This window comes from Nyctereutes procyonoides, unplaced genomic scaffold (assembly GCF_905146905.1).
Source record: "Nyctereutes procyonoides isolate TBG_1078 unplaced genomic scaffold, NYPRO_anot_genome, whole genome shotgun sequence".
In the NCBI taxonomy this organism is placed as follows: Eukaryota; Metazoa; Chordata; class Mammalia; order Carnivora; family Canidae; genus Nyctereutes; species Nyctereutes procyonoides.
Genome location: NW_026575125.1, coordinates 40,664,043 through 40,686,571, shown reverse-complemented (window position 1 = coordinate 40,686,571; position 22,529 = coordinate 40,664,043). Strand labels below are relative to the sequence as shown.

At 36.3% G+C, this 22,529-nt stretch overlaps 1 protein-coding gene across 1 annotated transcript in view; it reads right to left on the bottom strand.

Annotated features, from left to right (window-relative positions):
• RP2 (RP2 activator of ARL3 GTPase) overlaps nt 1-22,529 on the bottom strand; it is a 51,882-nt gene that overhangs the window by 10,028 nt on the left and 19,325 nt on the right. Inside the window, exon 3 of the mRNA XM_055339032.1 lies at nt 18,556-18,670. Coding sequence (XP_055195007.1) covers nt 18,556-18,670 — 115 coding nt within the window. The remainder of the gene's footprint in view (nt 1-18,555; nt 18,671-22,529) is intronic.

The following is a 22,529-nucleotide window of genomic DNA, read 5'->3' as shown; positions in this document are numbered from 1 at the left end:
AAATGCCATATGATTTCACTCATATGTGGAATTTAAGAAACAAAACAGATGAACATAGGAGAAGGAAAGGAAAAATAAGATAAAAACAGAAAGGGAGGCAAACCATAAGAGACTCTTAACTACAGGGAACAAACTTGCTGGAAGTGGGAGATGAGGGGGTGAGGTAATTGGGTGATGGGCATTAAGGAGGGCATGTGATGTAATGAACACTGGGGGTTATATGCAATAGATGAATTACTAAACTCTACCCCTGAAACTAATAATACACTATATGTTAACTAAATTGAATTTAAATTTAAAAAAATTTTAAATATTTGAGCTGTCATGAAAAACTGAGATTTTAAAGTAAAAAATAAAGTTCCTGGATGTCCTAACACCCTCTTCTATGTTATCTAACATGACCTTGGAATAAGTCACTATCATTTCTCAATTAGATTACAGCTATAGCCTCCCAGGTGGTCTCTCTGCTTCCCCCTTACTCAGAGTTACATTTTAAAGTGACCATGACATTACTCTGCTCTAAAACCTCCAGTAAAATATAATCTATATTTATCTTATTTGTAATTGGTCTAAAAATAACTAAGTTTTTCAGATTTTTATTTTCATTGAAGTATAGTTGACGTACAGTATTTTACTAGTTTCAGGTCTACAAAATAGTGATTCAACAATTATATACATTATAAAATGCTCACCAAAATAAGTGTGTTACCATCTGTCACCTTACAAAGTTATTACAATATTATTGAATATATTCCCTATGCTGTACTGCTTTTCATCTCTGTGACTTATTTACTTTATAAGTGGAAGTTTGTACCTCTTTATCCCATTACAAATAACTTTTTAAAAAAGTTTTTTTTTCTGAGAGAGAGAATGCATGACCAGGGGAAGGGATAGGGAGAAAGAGACAGCATCTCCTGCTGAGCACAGAGCCTGACACGGGGTTCGACCTCACAACCCAAAGACCATGACCTGAGCCAAAATCAAGAGTAGGATGCTCAATTGACTAAGCCACTCGTGCCTCCACAATAATAGTTTAAAGCATTAACAAAGCTATAACAAATTAACAAGGTATTTAAGTGTTTACAGCATATGTAATAATAAAATATATAACAACTATACAGGAATGGGAGGGAAGACTTGAGAATATAATGTTAAGTACTTATATACAACAGGTAAAGTGTTATTCTTAGTGTATTTGAATTATTTAAACATGCATAGTGCAAAACCTAAGGTGACCATTAAGTAGGTTTTAGAAAAAGTAGCAAAAATAATAATAGAGGAGATTAAATGGAATCATAAAAAATGTCTAATTAAACAGAAGAGGTAACAAGAAACAAAAGACAAATGGAAAAAAAGCAGCTAGCAAGATGGTAGATGCTTGCCAAGGCATATCACAGTCAAATTTACAGAACACACAAACAAAATACCAAAAGTAACAAAGACTAGAAAGAACTAGAGAACAACACCAGAAACACCAACTCTACAGGTAACATACTGGCATGAAATTCATATCTTTCAATAATCAATCTGAATGTAAATAGACTAAATGCTCCAATCAAAAGACATAGAGTGTCAGAAGGGATAAAAATAATCAAGATCCATCTATATGCTGCCTAGAAGAGATTCATTTTAGACCTGAAGATACCTGCAGATGGAAAGTGAAGAGATGGAGAACCATCTATCATGCTAATGGACGTCAAAACAAAGGTGAAATAGCCATACTTTTATTGGACAAACTAGATCTTTTTTTTAAAAAAAGATTTTATTTCATTCATTCATTCATTAGAGACACACAGAGAGAAAGAGAGGCAGAGACATAGGCAGAGGGAGAAGCAGGCTCCATGCAGGAAGTCCGATGTGGGACTCGATTCCAGGACCCCGGGATCATGCCCCAAGCCAAAGGGAGACAGTCAACCGCTAAGCCACTCAGGTGTCCCAAAACTAGATCTTAAAACAAAGACTGTAACAAGTGATGAAGAAAGGCATTATACCATAATTAAGGGGTGTATCCATCAAGAAGATCTAACAATTGCAAATATACTCCCAACTTGAGAGAACCCAAATATATAAATTGACTAATAATAAACACAAAGAAACTCATTGATAATACAATAATAGTAGGGGACTTTAATACCGCACTTACAGCAATGGGCAGATCTAAGCAGGAAATCAACAAGGAAACAATGGCTTTGAATGACAAACTAGACCAGATGGACTTAACAGATACATTCAGAACATTTCATCCTAAAGCAGCAGAATACACATTCTTTTCGAGTGCACATGGGACGTTCTCCAGAAGAGACCACATGCTGGGTCACAAAAAAGCCCTTAACAAGTACAAAAAGGGGCACTTGGGTGGCTCAGTTGGTTAAGCATCTGACTTGATTTCAGCTTAGGGCATGATCTCAGGGTCATGAGATTGAGCTCTGCATCAAACTCTGCATTGAGTGTGGAGCCTGCGTAAGATTCTCTCCCCCTCTGCCCACCCCCAACTCATGCACTCGCTCTCTCGCGCTCTCTCTCTCTCTCTCTCAAAAAAAAGAAAGTACAAAAAGATCAAGATCATACCATGCATCTTCTCAGAACACAATGCTATGAAACTTAAAGTCAACTACAAAAAAAAACCTGGAAAAGACCGCAAATATCAAATACATGGAGGTTACAGAACATCCTACTAAAGAATGAATTGGTTAACTGGAAAATTAAAGAAGAAATTTAAAAATACATGGAAACAAATGAAAATACAATAGACCAAAACCTTTGGGAGGCAGCAAAGGGGGACCTAGGAGAGAAGTATATTGTAATACAGGCCTACCTCAAGAAACAAGAAAAGTCTCAAATACACAACTTAACCTTACACCTAAAGGAGCTAGAAAAAGAACAGCAAAAAAAAAAAAAAATAAATAAAAAATAAAAAATAAAAAATAAAAAAAATTAAAAAAAAGAACAGCAAATAAGGCCTAAAGCTGGCATTAGAAGGAAAATAATAAAGATTAGAGCAGAAATAACGGATATAGAAACAAAAAAAAACCCCAATAGAATGGATTAATGAAACTAACAGCTGGTTCTTCAAAAGAATTAATAAAATTGATAAATCCCTAGCCAGACTTATCGAAAAGAAAAGAGAAAGGACCCAAGTAGATAAAATCATGAATAAAAGAGGAGAGATCACAAGCAATACCACAGAAATACAATTATAAGAGAATACTATGAAAGATTATATGCCAACAAACCGGGCAACCTGAAAGAAATGGACAAATTCCTAGAAACTTATAAGCTACCAAAACTGAAGCAGGAAGACAGAAAATTTGGACAGACCCATAACCAGCAAAGAAATTGAATCAGGAATCAAAAATCTCCCAATAAACAAACGTCCTGGGCCAGATGGCTTCCCAGGGGAACTCTGCCAGACATTTAAAGAAGAGCTAATACCTATTCTTCTCAAACTGTTCCAAAAAATAGAAATGAAAGGAAAACTTCCAAGTTTATACTATAAAGCCAGATCACCTTGATTCCAAAGCCAGACAAAGACTCCACTAAAAAAGAGAATTACAGGCCAATATCCCTGATGAACACGGATGGCAAAATTCTCAATAAAATACTAGCAAATTGAATTCAAGAGTACATTAAAAGAATTATTCATCATGATCAAGTGGGATTTATTCCAGAGTGGTTCAACTACAGGGTGGTTCAACATCCACAAACCAATCAACATGATATACCACAGTAATAAAAGAAAAGAACTATATGATCCTGTCAATAGATGCAGAAAATGCATTTGGCAAAACACAGCATCCTTTCTTGATAAAAACCCTCAACAAAGTAGGGATAGAAGGAACATACTTTAACATCATAAAGGCCATTATACGAAAGATCCACAGTTAACATCATCCTTAATGGGGAAAAACTGAGAGTCTTTGCCCTACAGTCAGGAACTAGACAAGGATATCCACTCTCACCAATACTTCTTAACAAAGTACTAGAAGTCTTAGCCCCAGCAATTAGACAACAAAAGAAAAGGCATCCAAAATAGCAAGGAAGTCAAACTTTCACTATTTGCAGATAACACGGTACTCTGTAAAAAAAAAACCAAAAGACTCCACCAAAAAACTGCTAGAACTAAGACATGAATTCAGAGAAGTTGCAGGATATAAAATCAATGTGCAGAAATCTGTTGCATTTCTATACACCAATAATGAAGCAGCAGAAAAATAAATCAAGGAATTGATCCCATTTGCAATTGTCCCCAGAACAGTACGATACATAGGAATAAACCTGAGTAAAAATGAAAGATATGTACTCTGAAAACTACTTCTGAAAGAAATTGAAGAGGACACAAAGAAATGGAAAAGCATTCCATGCTCATAGATTGGAAGAACAAACATTGTTAAAATGTACTACTGAAAGCAATCTACACATTTAATGCAATCCCTATCAAAATACCACCAGCATTTTTCACAGAGGTAGAACAAACAATCTTAAAATTTGTATGGAACCACAAAAGACTTGAATAGCCAAAGCATTTCTGAAAAAGAAAAAAACTGGAGGCATCACGATTCTGGATTTCAAGCTATATTACAAAGCTGTAGTCTTCAAGACAGTATGCTACTGGCACAAAAGCAGACACACAGATCAGTGGAGCAGAACAGAGAACCCAGAAATGGGCCCACAACTATATGGTCAACTAATCTTCGACAAAGCAGGAAGGAATATCCAGTGGCAAAAATATAGTCTCTTTAACAAATGTTGTTGGGAAAACTGGACAGCAACATGCAGAAGAATGAAAGTGGACCACTTTCTTACACCACACACAAAAATAAATTCAAAATGCATGAAAGACCTAAATGTAAGACAGGAAACCATCAAAATCCTAGAGAAGAACACAGGTAGAAACCACTTTGACCTCGGCTGTAGCAATTTCTTACTTGACATGTCACCAGAGGCAAAGGACACAAAAGCAGAAATGAACTATTGGGACTTCATCAAGATAAAAAGCTTCTGCACAGTGAAGGAAACAATGAACAAAACTAAAAGGCAGCCTATGGAATGGGAAAAGATATTTCAGATATCTTCTCTTGACATATCTGATAAAGGGTTAGTATCCAAAGTCTATAAAGAACTTATGAAACTCAATACCCCCCCAAAATAGTCCAGTTAAGAAATGGGCAGAAGACATGAAAAGACACTTTTCTGAAGAAGATATCCAGATGGCTAAAAGACACATGAAAAGGTGCTCAACATCACTGATCATCAGGAAAATACAAATCAAAACCACAATGAGATACCACCTCACACCTGTCAGAGTGGCTAAAGCTAACAACACAAGAAACAAGCGTTGGTGAGGATGTGGAGAAAGGGGAACCCTCTTGCATTGCTGGGAATGCAAACTGGTGCAGCCACCCTGTTGAACAGTATAGAGGTTCCTCAAAATGCTAAAAATAGAACTACTCTATGATCTGGCAATTTGCACTACTAGGTTATTTACCCAAAGGATAAAAAAATACAGATTCAAAGGGATATATAAACTCTGATGTTTATAGCAGCGTTATCAACAATAGCCAAACTATGGAGAGAACCCAAATGTCCAACGACTGATGAAAGGATAAAGAAGATGTGGTATATGTATACAATGGAATATTACTCAGCTATCAGAAAATGAAATCTTGCCATTTGCAATGATGTGGATGGAGCTAGAGTGTATAACACTAAGTGAAATAAGTCAATCAGAGAAAGACAAGTACCATACGATTGCATTCATATATGGAATTTAAAAAGAAAACAGATGAACATAAGGGATGAGGGAGAAAAGGAGAGAGGGAAACAAACCATAAAAGACTCCTAACAATAGAGAACAAACTGAGGGTTAATGGAGGGGAAATGGGTGGGGGATGGACTAGAAGGGTAATGGGTATTAAAGGAGGCACTTGTTATGATGAGCACTGGGTGTTGTATATAAGTGAAGAATCACTGATTTCTACCCCAGAAACCAATATTACATGGTATGTTAACCACAATTTAAATAAAAGAAAAGATGGCAGATGTTGATCCCAACTATATCCATCTCTTTTAATGTGAATGGTCTAAACACAGCTGTTAAAAAACAGATTGTTAGACTGAATTGAAAAGAAAGAATCAAGTATATCCTGTCTATAAAAATTTGCTTTAAAATGTGTGTGTAGTCAAAAATAATAATAAAAAAATAAAATGTGTGTGTATGAGAGAGAGAAAGAGGGGAGGGTTAGAGGGAGATGGAGCGAATCTTTTTTTTTTAAGATTTTATTTATTCATGAGAGATACAGAGAGAGAGAGAGAGAGAGAGAGAGAGAGAGGCAGAGATACAGGCAGAGGGAGAAGCAGGCTCCATGCAGGGAGCCTGATGTGGGACTTGATTCCAGGACTCCAGGATTACGCTGTGGGCCGAAGGCAGATGCTAAACCGCTGAGCCACCCAGGATTCCCCAGATGGAGTGAATCTTAAGCAGGCTCTACACCCAGCATGGAGCCTGATGTACTGTTTATTCTCCCAACCCTGAGATCACGACTTGAGCTAAAACCAAGAGTTGGAGGGTTAACCGATTAAGCCACCCAGGCACCCCAAAAACTCACTTTAGATATAGACTTCAATCAATTAAGAAAAAAGGGATAAAGATATATATATGAGACACTAAAGAACCAAATGAAAGCTAGAGTAGCTGTATTTCAGACAAAGTAGATTTCAGAACAAGAAAGATTATCAGAGACAAAGAGGGACATTACATAATGATAAAGGATTCTCCAAAAAGACATAACAATCCTAAATGTGTATGCACCTAACAACAGAGTTTGACAATTCACAAGACAAAATCTAACAGGATCTGACAAGAGAAATAGACAAATCCAGTTAATGTTGGAAACTTCAACACTCCTCTTTCATTAATTCACAGAAGTAGACAGAAAATCAGTAAAGACATAGATGAACTGAACAGCACTATGAACCAAATTGACTTAGTGGACATTTATAGAATATTCCACCAAACAACAAAAAACCATTATACATTCTTCTCTCATGCAGACAGAATATTCACCAAGAGAGGCTATATGTAATTAAAGAAAATAGAAATCATACAATGTGCGCTTTTGGACCATAACAGCTTTAATTCAGAAATAATAGAAATACATCTGGACAATGTACAAGTGTTTGGAAATTAAACAATATATGTCTAAATCAATGAATCAAGTAAAAAGTCTCAAGGGAAACTAAAAAATATTCTGAACTATATCAGGGGTCAACACACTTTTCCCGTAAAGGGCCAGATAGGAAATATTTTAGGCTTTGTGGGCCATACAGTATGTACCACAACTAATCAACTTTGCTGTTACAGCACAAAGAGAAAAGCATGATAGATAAAAGAATGATACAAAACTTAACTTATAAAACACACAGTATGCCATAGTTTACCAAAGCCTGAATTAAACAAAAATACATGTCAAAATTTGCAGGATGCAGTTAAAGCAGTGCCTAAAGGAACATTTTTTTAAAGGAACATTTTTTTTAATTTTATTTATGATAGTCACAGAGAGAGAGAGAGAGGCAGAGACACAGGCAGAGGGAGAAGCAGGCTCCATGCACCGGGAGCCCGACGTGGGATTCGATCCCGGGTCTCCAGGATCGCGCCCTGAGCCAAAGGCAGGCGCCAAACTGCTGCGCCACCCAGGGATCCCTAAAGGAACATTTTTAACATTGAATACATATGCAGTTGATTCTCATTATTCACAGATTCCTTATTTGCAAATTTGCCGACTTGGTAAAATTTATCTGTAATCCCAAAATGAATACTTGCAGTCTTCTCATGGTCATTCAGAGAGAAACACAGAGCAGCAAAAATTTAAGTTGCCTGACACACAGATTGCTGAAGCTGAACAAAGTGATCCTCTCTGCCTTCTTGTTTCAAGCCCTCATACTGTAAGCAGCATCCTTTTCACAGTTTTAGTGCCATGTTTTCCACATTTTGTGGGTTTTGTTGGTGGTTTTGCTATTTAAAATGGCCCCCAAACATAGTACAAAAGTGCTGTCTAATGTTCCTAATTTTAGAAAGGCTGATTTAGGTCACAGTTAAGTGCTGTTTGCTGTGAGTTCAATGTTAATGAATCAAAAATATATACCAAATAAAATGTCTTTAAACAGAAACAAACAGGTGTGCCTGGGTGGCTTAGTAGGTTAAGCATCCGACTCTTGGTTTCAGCAGATCATGATTTCATAATTTCAGGTCATGATTTCATAATTTCCAAACACTTGACCTTCTTAAGGTCAAGACCTGAGTTGAGTTGGGCTCCTCACTCTGTGTGGAGTCTGCTTGAGATTCTTTACCCTTCTTTTCCCCTCCCCTCTGTTCCTCTTTCCCCACCCTCCCACCCCCATACACACATGCTCTCTCTCTCTCTCTTAATCTCTTAAATAAATAAATAAATAAATAAATAAATAAATAAATAGATAGAATATTTTTTAAAAAGAAAAAATAAACAGAAACAAACATACAAAAGATTATATATGGATTGACTCACAAAAATTTTATGACCAGAGACTTGTAGGAACTTAACCCCATATTTCTCTTAGTAGCAGGAGCTCAGTACTCATTAATTCAGTCTTCACAGTGACATTACAGAACATAACTACTGTGAAAAGCAACTCTATTAGAAAAGAAGAAATATCTAAAATCAGTAACCTAATCTTAAACCTTAAGAAATTAGAGAAACAAAAGCAAATCAAATGTAAAACAAGGAAGGAATAATAATTAGTTGAGCAGAAAATAATAACATTGAAAAGAGAGAAACAGAAAATCAATGAAACAAAGAGCTGCTTCTTTGATATTATCAATAAAACAATAAACCTTTATTCAAGCTGATAGGAGAGAGAGAGGACTCAAATTACCAATAGCAGGAATATTAGTGGGACATTACTACTGATCCCAAAAATGTTAATAGGAATAGAGAAATATTATAAACAACTCTATGTCCATAAATTTGGTATCTTAGATGAAATGACAGTTTTCTAAAAGACAAGTACTATCAAAATTTATTCAAAACGAAAAAGCCCTATAAGTAAATAATTTAATAAGTAAATTAAACTTACAGCCAAAAATCTTTCTCTCCAAAAAAATCTTTCTCTCCAAATCTCCAAGCCTAGATGGTTTCATTGGTAAAGTCTACCACACATTTAAAAAAGAAATGATATCAATTCTCTAAAATTTATTCAAGATCTTAGAAGAGGAAAAGATATATCCCATCTCATTTTATGAGGCCAGCATTATCCTAGTATCAAAGCCAAACAAAGATATTACAAGAAAACTACAGACCAATGTCCCTCCTGAACAAAGATGCAAAAATCTTCAAGAAAATATTAGCAAGTTGAATTTGGCAATATATTAAAGAGATAATATACCAGGATCAAGGGAGTTCATCTCAGGAATATAAGGCTGGTTCAACAGTTAAAATTAACAAGTCATTCACCAGATTAAATTATTAAATAATAAAAAAATTATCTCAGTAAATTCAGAAAAAAATATTCAACAAAATTCAACATCCATGAAAAATGAAAACTCAACAAACTAGGGATAGAATGAAACTCCCTTAGCCTAATAAAAGGTATATATATGAATCCTATAACCAAAAAATTTTTTATGGTGAGATGCAACACCTGCACTCTGAAATCAGTAACAAGGCAAGAATGTCCTCTCCTCACTATTCTGTACATCATCATAGTGGAAGTTCTATCCAGCATAATAACGCAAAAAAAGAAGGAAATATAAAAGTCATGTCAAAATGACAGAGGAACCAACCTAAAAGAACTATCAATGGCTAAAACCGGAACAGTTTGATAGTACTGGATTATAACTCAAAGAACAAAATGCATATTCATGAGTCTCTACTGATAGAGATAAATGACTGAGTAAGAGTAAATGGGGGAGAAGGGACAAATATTTCTTACAGAAGAATTCCAAATAACGTGAGTTGATACTCCCCTCTCCAGGAGGTAGGTATAGCTTAATTCTCCTTGCCTTGAGTGTAAGCTGGTCTTAGTGACACAACTTCCAAAGAACAAAGTATGAAAAGGAAAAAGCAGGAACTTTACAGTGTTTGGGAAACCTGGCAGACACCACCTGAACCAAGTCACCAAGGTCAATGCCCCAAAGATAAGTCATGTTGATATCCTGTACCCCTGGATGTAATGTGATGTGATGTGATGTGATGTGATGTGATGTGATGTGATGAGAAGGGCATTTCACCTCTTCTCCCAAAACCTCAATCTAACCAGAGAAAACATTAGACAAACCAAAACTGAGGTACATTCTACAAAACAACTTAGTAGTACTGTGAAAATATTTCAGGGTCATGAAAAACAGTAAAGACTAAGGGACTCTCACGGATTAGAGGAGATTAAAGAGACATGACAACTAGATGCAACGTGGGATTTTGGATTGAATTCTGGAACAGAAAAAGGATATAACTAGAAAAACTGGTGAAATTTGGATAATGACTATAGCTTAATACCAGTGTAAATTTGTTTTGATAAATGTACCATGGTTATACTAACATTAGGGGATGCTGGATAAAGGGTATATGGAAGCTTTCTGTCCTACCTTTGCGACTCGTCTGTAAAACTAAAATTATTCCAATATAAAAAGTTTATTTAAAAAAAACAACTGAGGGGCACCTGGCTGGCTCAGTCAATAGAGGATGTAACTCTTGATCATGGGGTCAGGGTTCAAGCCCCATGTTGGGCCTAGAGCTTACTTAAAAAAAAAAAAAAAAACATGGGGCATCTAGGCAACTCAGTCAGTTAAGCATCCAACTCTTGGTTTCCGCTCAGGTAATGATCCCATGGGCTATGAGATCAAACCCCACGTTGGGCTCTGTGCTTAGCAGAGGGTCTGCTTGAGAGTCTCTCTTTCTCTGAAATGAATATATAAATCTTTTTAAAAATACAGCTGAATGGGAGAACATGTTTGTAAATCTTATATCTGGTAAGGGGTTAATATTTGAAATATATAAAGAATTCATATAACTCAATAGGGAAAAAAAACCACCTAGGAAAAAAAAGCACCAAACAATCTGATTAAAAAATGGGCAGAGGGAGTGCCTGGATCGCTCACTTGGTTAAGTGTCCAACTCTTGATCTTGGCTCAGGTCTTGATCTTATGGTTATGAGTTTGAGTCCCATGTTAGGCTCCACATCATGGAGCCCACTTAAAAAAACAGGCAGATGATATGAATAGACATTTTTCCAAAGAAGACATACAGGTACGTGAAAGGTGCTCAACATCATTCATCATCAGGGAAATGAAAATCAACACCATGATGAGATTGATCATCTCACACTTGTTAGAATAGCTACTATTGAAGAGATAAAAAACAACAAATGTTGGCGAGGATGTGGAAAAAAGGGAGACCTTGTACATTCTTAGCAGGAATGTAAATTGGTGCATCCACTATGAAAAACAGTATGGAAGCTCCTCAAAAAATTAAAAATAAAATTACAAATATGATCCAGCAATTCCACTTCTGGGTATTTATCTTAAGAAGATGAAAACACTAACCAGAAAAGATACATGTACTCTCATGACACTGCAGCATTATTTACAATAGGCAAAATATGGAAACAGCCATTGATATTCATGAATAGATAATGAAAATGTGGCATATTTACACACACAGACACACACACATGCACACACACAATGGAATAATATTCAACCATAAAAGGGAAGTTTCCCATTTGCAACAACATGGATGGACCTTGAAGGCATAATGCTTGGTGAATTAAGTAAGAGAAAGACAAATTCTATATGATCTCATTTATATGTGGAATATGAAAAAGAAAAAAAAACCCCTAAGCTTATACGTACAGAGAACAGAGTGGTAGTTGCCAGAAAGGTAAAAAGTGAGGGGTGGGCAAAATGGGTGAAGGGGGTCAAAAGGCACAAATTTCCACTTATAAAATACATGTCATAAGGATATAACACATAGCATAGTGACTATAGTTAATAATATTGTATCACATATTTGAAAGTTGCTAAGAGAGTAGACTGTAAAAGTCCTTATCATAAGAAAAAGAATTTTGTAACTACATATGGTGACAGATTTTAACTAGATTTATTGTGGTGATAATTTTACAATATACACAAATACTGAATCATTATGTTGTACATCTGAAACTAATAGGTTACATGTGACCTGTATTTCAAAAAATATCTAGTAGCTTCTCATCTCAGTCTAGAAGCCAAAGTCTACAATGCCTACAAGGCCCTCTATCATTGGACTCTTTCACTATCTCAGACTTCATCTATGTTTACTGAATAAATGAAAGAATGACCCTCTAAAACAAAGGAATCCAAGTCTGACTAATCATCAGAACGATCTGGGGAACTTTTTATTTTTTTAATTTTTTTAAAGAATTTTATTTATTTATTCATGAGAGACACACACAGAGAGAGAAGCAGAGACACAGGCAGAGGCAGAGGGAGAAGCAGGCTCCATGCAGGGAGCCTGACGTGGGACTCGATCCCGGCTCTCCAGGATCACACCCCAGGCTTCAGGCGGCGCTACACTGCTGCGCCACCGGGGCTGCCCTGGGGAACTTTTTAAAATGCAGATCCCAAGGGTATATCTAAGAAATTTTTTAATCAGTCTTTCTGGGGTGGGAGATGGAAATTTATATTTTTCAAAGTACCGTAGATGGTTCTGAGGATTAGTTAAGTTTAGAAGATTCTCAAGATGGAAAACACAGTGAATTCTCTCATTAAGCAGACAAAAAGCTTTATTAATTGAAAGTAAATAACTATAACAGCTTTAACTGAAGAGGAAAATTTAGAGATTCTGAGGTACAAAGTACTTGAAATAAAAGTGAATTTTCAAAATAAAAAGTTCACCCTTGGCTCAAAACAGTGGTTTAAAACTGGGAGCAGGGATGCCTGGGTGGCTCAGCGGTTGAGAGTCTGCCTTTGGCTCAGGGCGTGATCCTGTGGTCCCAGGATTGAGTCCCACATCGGGCTCCCTGCAGGGAGCCTGCTTCTCCCTCTGCCTATGTCTCTGCCTCTCTCTCTGTATCTCTTATGAATAAATAAATAAAATCTTAAAAAAACAAAATAAAACTGGGAGCAATTTTGCCCCCCCCCCCAGGGGGCATTTGGCAATACCTAGAAACATTTTTGGTTATCACAACTAGGAGTGTGGTGTTTGCCACTGGCATCTGGGTGGTAGAAGATAGGGATGCTGCTAAACATCCTAAAAAACATGGGACAGCCCCACCCCACACGATCATCTGTCCTAAAATGTCCATTGTGCTGAGGTTGAGAAACCCTCCTTAGAATGTCTGATGGCCACTTTTAGATAAGGACCCAACTGACCCAAGTCCTGCTAGAATATTTCCACTGACAGCCTGCTCATCATTCCATATCAGTCAATGCAATATTGGGCAGCTAAAAACTTTTCCCGTTTTTTATTTTGAAAAATCGCAAAAGTTAAGAAAAGTTGACAGAAAAACATAAATATCCATTTGCCCTTTACCTACGCCCATCAAATGTTAACATTTGGCCCCATTTGCTTTATCCCACACTATACTTGCTTTTTTTGTTTCACTGAGCCATTTGAAAGTAGCAAGACATCATGACACATCAGCATGAGTCTCCTACATAACCACAATGCCATTATCATACCTAAGGATATTAACATGACTTCATCTTCACAAACTTCCCAAGTTTTCCCCAAAAACGTCTTACAGCTTTATAGTTCACCACATCCCAATCAGATGAAGGTTCATTCATTGTACTTAATTGTTATGTTTCTTTTAATCCATAATAGTCCCTCATCATTTTTGTTTGTTTTCCAGGACATTTGTTGCCCTGGCCAGTTGTTTTGTGAAATGTCTTCTTTTTTGAATTTGAATCATCATGTTCTCATAGTGTCATTTAAAATGTCTCTAGATTTTCTTTCTGATAAACTAGAAGTCTTAGCTTGATTAGATTCAAATTAAGTATTTTGAGGAAGAACTCTTCATAGATGATGATGTGTATTTCTTACTGAAAAACACAATGTCAGGCTGTCCTGCCTTCAGTGATCCTAAGTTTGATTGGAGTGATCACCAAGTCTCTGATGTAAAGGTTTTTTTTTTTTAAGATTCTATTTACTTATTTGAGAGAAAGAGAGGAAGAGAGAGCAGAGTGGGAGGGAGGGAGGGAGGGAGGGAGGGAGAGAGGGAAGGGCAGAGGGAGAAGCAGGATCCCTGCAGGGAGCCTGATGCAAGTGAGACTCGATCCTAGGACCCCAGGATCATGCCCTGAGCCATAGGCAGGTGGTCAACCACTGAGCCACCCAGGTGTCCCACAAATATCCTATTTCTTTTTTAAAAAAGATTTTATTTATTTATTCTTGAGAGAGAGAGAGAGAGAGAGGCAGAGACACAGGCAGAGGGAGAAGCAGGCTCCATGCAGGGAGCCCGACGTGGGACTCGATCCCGGGTCTCCAGGATCATGCCCTGGGCTGAAGGCAGCGCCAAACCGCTGAGCTACCCAGGCTGCCCCAAATATCCTATTTCTTAGCAACTTTTACCCCAATAGTTTTAGCATCCACTGATAATCTTTACTGAATTAATTATTACCTTGGGGATTAGAAGATGGTGATTTTCAAAGTCTAATCATTCCTTCTACATTTATTAGCTCACAGTATTCTGTAAAGAGCAGAAGATCTTTCCTTTATTTCTTCCTCCTCCTTTTTTTATCACTATGGATGCATGGATTTCTGTTGTTAAATCAATTCTCTTCATTATTCTTTGTTATACCTAAATTATCCCAAATTTGGCCAGTGGAAACAGATTTAAGCTTGTTCTTGTGACCTTTTGGCATGACCTCATTAGTCATTGAGTACTTCCTATGGATATCTCTGGTTTTATAAATTTTTTTAAAAAAATTAAATTTATTTATTCATGAGAGACACACACAGAGAGAGGAGGGGAGAGACAGGCAGAGGGAGAAGCAGGCTCCATGCAGGGAGCCCGATGTGGGACTCATCCTGGGTCTCCAGGATCACGCCCTGGGCTACAGGTGGCACTAAACCGCTGAGCCACCCGGGCTGCCCTATCTCTGGTTTTAAAAGTTAATTATATGATGTTTATTTGCTGAAATTCCTGTAACATTGGCCCATTTATTTTAATTCTACTTTTTTTAGTTCTACTTTTACCTCTTCCATGTGGAATGTTGTATTAAACACAGATATTATATTTGGGGTTGGAGCATTTCTATGAAACTACTCCACTAACATTGCATGAGCACATAAATCATTAACTTAGACCTACTCATATACTCACTTCATCCCTAACCTCACACATTAGGATGTCCATTACACTTAATATTTGATTCAATTTCTGAAACCTCTTGAGAGTTTATTTTTTTAAATTTTATTTATTTATTCATGAGAGACACACAAAGAGAGAGAGAGAGAGAGAGAGAGAGAGAGAGAGAGAGAGAGAGAGAGGTACAGACACAGGCAGAGGGAGAAGCAGGCTCCATTCCATGCAGGGAGCCCGATGTGGGACCGGACCCCGGGTCTCCAGGACCACATCCGGGACTGAAGGTGGCGCTAAGCCACTGAGCTTCCGGGCTGCCCTTCTTGAGAGTAAAAAGGCTTATTTTCAAGGTTCCATCAGAATGCTCCCATTTCAAAACAGTTGTATCAAACAAGCCAGGACACTTGAAAAACTATAAAACACTGATGAAAGAAATTGAAGATGAAACCAACAAATGGAAAGATATGCCATGCTCATGGACTGGAAAAACCAATATTGTTAAAACATCCATATTACTCAAAGCAATCTACAGATTTAATGCAATCCCTCTATCAAAATACTAACAACATTTGTCACAGAACAAGAACAAATAACCTTAAAATTTGTATGAAACCACAAAAGACCCTGAATAGCCAAAGCAATCTTGAAAAAGAATATAACTGGAGGTATCTCAATCTCAGATTTCAAGATATACTACAAAGCTGTAGGTAATCAAAATAGTGTGGTACTGGCACAAAAATAGATCAATAGAACAGAATAGAATCCAGAAATAAATCCACACATATATAGTCAACCAATCTATGACAAAGGAAGCAAGAACATACAATGGGGAAAAGAGTCTCTTCAACAAATGTTGCTGAGAAAACTGGACATTGAAAGAATGGAACTGGACCACTTTCCTACACCATACACAAAAATAAATTCAAAATGGATGAAAGACCTAAATGTGAGACCTGAAACTGTAAAACTAATAGAAGACATAGGCTGTAATTTCCTTGACACTGGCCTCAGAAACTTTTTCTAGGCATGTCTCCTCGGACAAGAAAAATAAAAGCAATAAAGTTAAAAGTTAACCTACTGAATGGGAAATGATACTTGCAAATGAATATCTGAGAGGGGGTTAATATCCAAAATATATAAAGCTCTTATGCAACTCAACAGCAAAAAACCAAATAATCCAATTAAAAATGGGCAGAGGACCTAAACAGAAATTTTCCCAAAGAAGACATACAGCTGGCCAACAGACATGTGAAAAGATGCTCAACATCACTAATCATCAGGGAAATGCAAATTAAAACCACAATGAGATATCACTTTATACCTGTCAGAATGGCTAAAATAGAAAACACAAGAAATAACAAAATGCTGGTTAGCCAAATTATGGAAGCAAGCCATGTCCATCCATAGATGAATGGATAAAGAAGGTGTGGTGTGTGTGTGTATACACACACAATATACAAATATATCCATATACACAATGGAATATTACTCAGCCATAAAAAAGAATGAAATCTTACCATTTCCAACATGGATAAAGAAGGGAGGGAGGGAGAATGAAATCTTACCATTTGCAACATGGATAAAACTAGAAGGTATAGTACTAAGTGAAATAGGCCAGCCAGAAAGAAACAACTGCCATATGATTTCATTCATATGTAGCATTTAAGAAACAAAGAAGAAAAGACAAAAAGCCAGACTCTTAAATACAGAAAACTGGTGGTTGCTAGAGAGGAGGTGTGTGGGGATGGAGGTCAAATAGATAAAGAAGATTGAGAGTACACTTATCTTGGTGAGCAATGAGAAATGTATAGAATTGTTGGATCATTACATTGTATATCTGAAACTAATGTAATATTGTATGTTAATTATACCTCAATTAAAAAAGTACCAAGTCATAATTTCCAGTATATATTCTAGAGTAGATTTATGCACTGAGTTAGAGCAAGTCCCTCATACTGTTACAGTAACCACAAAGGTATATGAAATACTATATTAATGGCTGAGTCATAGCCAGCATTAGTTATTAAAATGATCCCAACAATCTTCCAATATTTTTTTAAGATTTATGTATTTATTTTAGAGAGAGCAAGAGAGCACGCACGTAGTGGGGCAAGGAGAGAGAGAGAATTTCAAGCAGACTCCCTGCTAAGCACAGAGCCAGACACGGGGCTCAATCTTACCACCTTGAGACTGTGAGCTGAAATTAAGAGTCTGACACTTAACTGACTGAGTCACCCAGGCGACCCTCCTCCAACATTTTCATATAGGTTTTGCAGTTATTACAACTTATACATAAAAAGCATATAAATGTAGATGTGCCATCTTTTTAGGGTATACTCAATCTGCACTGCATATTATTCTACATATTTGCTCAGGCAAATAAAGAGAAGCCTGATGAGCCTTGAGCAAACAATGTCCCTGTTCTGACGGATAAACAGAACTCTGTCCCCTAGAATCAGTATACCATCAAATACATATAGGCAGGGATGCCTGGGTGGCCAGTGGTTGAGCATCTGCTTTTGGCTCAGGGCGTGATCCCGGGTCCAGGGATCAAGTCCCGCATTGGGCTCCCTGCAGGGAGCCTGCTTCTCCCTCTGCCTATGTCTCTACCTCTCTTTCTGTGTCTCTCATGAATAAATAAAATCTTAAAAAATACATATAGGCAGACATAATATCCCTTCCAGAGGGCACATGAATTCCAGTTCCTCTGTTTGCAGATGTATTTCCAGTATTTGAAATTTGTTGGTGGTATTTGCCCATTGGGTAAAACAATTCTACTTATGGATGAGAAGTTAATCAATCATATCAAATACATAAAAGAGTATACAATTTTATTTGTATTTCTTATTTTCTTTCCAGTATGGTCAAAGCCCACTGAAAGCAGAAAGAATCCTTATAAAGTGCTTTGTAACACTGGACAGGGAGAACGAAACAGTCACTCATTGTAGTACAATAATACAATAAAATAATAATTAAAATAACAACATATAATAATAATAAAATGTGACTTTCAAGTACTAAGATGACAAAATAGGAAAAAATCTAATGCCTAATTTCTAGTTAGTTATATAGGGATTTTTGAATGATGTGAAATTTTGACATTTTTGAATAGTCATAGAAAAAAAACATAAAACAAACAAGAAAGAGAAGGCAATGTAAGAGAAATGCCAATGGCAAGAGCAGATCTAATCACATGTCAAGAAGATAAGCACACAAGTACACCAATCGTTCAGAACATACCTTTGTTCAGAAGAGGAAGGAAATCAGGTGCTTTTTCCCCAAAAACCCTTTGAGCATCCTCAGCTTTCATTGACACTTCCTTTGTCTGAACTAGGAAAAAGCCTTTACCAACCATCTGTGGAAAATAAAATTTCATTTAGATTTTTAAAATGAACTTCTGAGATTAAAACAATATATTTCTATTCTAGTATTTTTCTGTATAAAATATGACACAGCATGGTGATTTTTGTTTGAATCATCACTGTAATTCAAGGCGTTTGCTCTAACAAGTTTTCACATATACAAGATTTTTCCAGAAGGGTAGTTCTGGTTAAGAATTAGTGTGCAGTGCCTCATTTGTTTGGTGATACTTGTAAATGTCCAATAAGGAGAGAATGGTTAAGTAAGTAAACCAGGGTACATTCATAACATGATGAAATAGCATTGATCATTAAATATAACAAATCATAAAATGAAGAAAAGCTTATGCAATAATTTTGAAAAGCATGATACAAATGTATGTAGTATAGCACAATAGTGATAGACCACATTTACGGAGCCCTACTGTGTGCCAGGCAGTTTTATGCACTTTACATGTATAACACGTTTAACCCTCTCATGAGGTAGGTACTACTATTACCCTCATTTTACAGGTGAGAAAATGAAAGCACAGAATGGTAGAGAAACTTACTCAAGGTCACACAACTATCAAGTAACAGAATCGTGATTTAAACCCAGTTAATCTCATTATAGACAAAATAAATGAAAAATTATTTCTAAAAAGACTATTCAAGATATAGTATGTTATAGATGATTTATTTTGTTATGGATGATTTTTAAACTTATTTCTACTCTTCCTTATTTCTACAATTCTGTACAATAATAAGTACACATTAACTTTTAAAATAACAAAGAAAGTAGTTTTTAAAAATGCAAAGTATTCACTTAATTTTTTTTAGCAAAGCGTATTGGATTTTTCAGTATAAAAGTAACATATAGGGCACCTGGGTGGCTCAGTGGTTGAGCGTCTGCCTTTGGCTCAGGTTGTGGGATCGAGTCCCGCATCGGGCTCCCTGTGGGGAGCCTGCTTCTCCCTCTGCCTATGTCTCTGCCTCTCTCTGTGTGTCTCTCATGAATAAATAAAATCTTTTAAAACAAAATAAAAAAATTAAATAAATAAAAGTAACATATATGTTCAACACAAAACACTTGAAATGAAAAAATAGAAACAAATATACCCAATGCCATTAGGGTATACTTCCATTTACCCTCCCAGTTTTATTTTTCCCCCATTACAGAAATAACACATGTTCATTGTAAAATCCATATAACTACAAAAAAGAAAAGAAAATCCTGCTCTTAATCCAATTCCTAAGAATAACCATAACTGTTAACATTTTAGTATATATAACTTTCCAGACTTAGATCTCTTAAAAAAATTCAGATACTTATATAATATTCTACAAATTTTCACTTACTTGACTGTGAATATTTCTCAGCTATTTCACTATAAAATCAGTTTTAATGGCTGATAGTATTTCATCCTATGGCTATATTATCCCATACCATTCCATCAACTTGGATTCAAGCTCAAATCCTTTTTCAGAGCCCTCAATGCTGCCTCAGAAAAAAGAAACATACATAAAAAATAGCAGAAAATTGTATGAACATCATTGCCAGGTGATGACTGCAAAGTTACTTAAAATATCAGAAATAATCCTACATCTGTTCCTAATTTTCTAGATGGCTCAATACCTCTCATTTTATAGTCAGACACGTAAACTGACAAAAGATGATTAATTCAAAATACTGTTACCCAAAAACAAATAATAAATTACAAAACTTGATCTATTTTGATATCTCACTGTAGATATCTGGAGACTCATTTTTCATGAAAATTCTTCTACTTTGAAAGACCTGAAATAGCAGTAACTATCCAACTTTAATTATGCAATACACTACTTTCAAACAATTCAAATTACTTTTACTCTAATTTATCCTGTGGATGTCTGTGATGTAGCTAAGAGGAAGCAAGAAATCTGATTTAAAGTAAGGCCCAGTAACTTATCTTGATTCCCTTTGGAATGTGCTTTCTGGTTTATCCAGCTTTCCTGGACTTCCTATCTCAAAAAACTATTATAATACAGTTAATTTATAAAAAACAATGTGAAACAAAATTCTGTGATGCTCCTAGGGTTTAACAAAGCCAAAGTTAGCAATCACAGTTCTAGTCAAAGCTATCTTAAGGTATTTGGGTTATGATATGAGACTGAAGTTTTGTGTGGTTCTTTTTTTTTCATCTCAGAATGAAGTAGCTTCTACACATATTTTCCTGGAAACTTGAGCTTCATTTTTTGGAAAAAATATGTAATCTCTCCCTTAATATGTAAGCCAGTGATCTTTTAGCATGTTTTGATACCCTCTTCACATGTAGTTGGCATTTTCTTCTTTTGGTTCTCTTGTCATTCCTTAATTCTGTGCTTTCAAAGTTAGGTAGGGTAACTCCAACCAAGGGTTCCAGGGTTTTTCCTTGTAGGCTGAAGGGTAAATATCTGCCTTGACTCCCTACACTTTTGGTCACATTCCTGTTTCACCAGGAATTCTCAGCTTTCCTTTACCCCTGAGGTAGCAGATTAGCATCAAGCTTAAGGACTGAGACTATGGTCTATAAAGCCAGACTGCCTGGATTGAAGTCATGGCTCTGCTGTTTACAAGCTGAATGACCTTTTGCAAGTTACTTACCTTCTCTGTGGCTCATTTTCTGTATCTGTAAAAAGGGGGAATAAATGGCACCTATTTCACAGGTTATTCTAAATTAAGTGAGTTACTTCATTTAAATACCTTTAAATGGCAAACACTATATAAATGTTAGATATTATTATTGCTGTTGTTGCATTTTTGTTTTAAATTATCTTGTAATCCAGAAGGACATCTAAAGAACATCATTCTTCCTGGTCATATTGCTTTCAAGTGCACACAATGCTGCCATTTCACATATCAGCTACCAAAAGCTAAAAGGTTAAGAACATCTGATGACTCACGAAGGAAGACTGTTTTGATGTTATTTTCTTTAAATATGCTATTTTATTATTTATGTCTACTGCTCATTACCTACCAAAAAGGAGCTTAACCTGAATAATTACATTGTCTGAGAACTGTATGTAGATTTTTTTTAAGTCACCATACAGTATAATGAAAATGCTGACCTCTCAGATCTTGGATTAACATGAGATTAGATAGCTCAAAGGCCAGAAGTACTGTTTCTTTATCTTACCAGATTCACAGATTCATAGCATGTTTTTAGGAGATTTGGCATGAACAACAACAACAAAATCACAGTCTTAAAATTATACTTTGGCTTCTGTTGTTTTGAAAACTAGACTTCAGATATATTTTGTAGATTTCAGACATGGGTTTTCTATATTGAAGGATGTACAGCTACAGAGAGAAGGTCATTTAGTTTTTTCCCCCCTATAATCTTCAACAGAACTGTTACAATTTTGAAAAATCCATTAAAAAAAGGAGACTTGATGAATTCCCCATTCACTTCTTCATTTTTGGAACTTTGATTTTTAAATTTGAGGACTCCTTCTGAGGAACATCTGACTAACGGGGTAATCAATACATGCCACTGCTACCTCCCCACGGGAGCACCCACCAACACTAGGAACTGCTGCTTCTGCACCCCCTAATCTCTACATCCCCAGGTTATTTTTCAAGTGAAAGCTGCTACCAATAGAAGAATTCTTTTCCCAAACTCACTGAGTCCCTGCTCCTGAGCCCACAACCTTTGCTATCCCAGCTCCCATCTCCTTCTTACACACCAACCTCCCCTTTGCATAGCAAGAGGGCAAAGAAAAAATAATAGCAAGGTGGTTCTCATAGTCACCCCAGTGGCCAAAAGTTGTTCTCTTAAATGTCTTTCTTACTCCCCCCTCCAACCAATTAAAATCCAAATAAATATTCCCAACTAAATAAGATTGTGCTTTAGTATG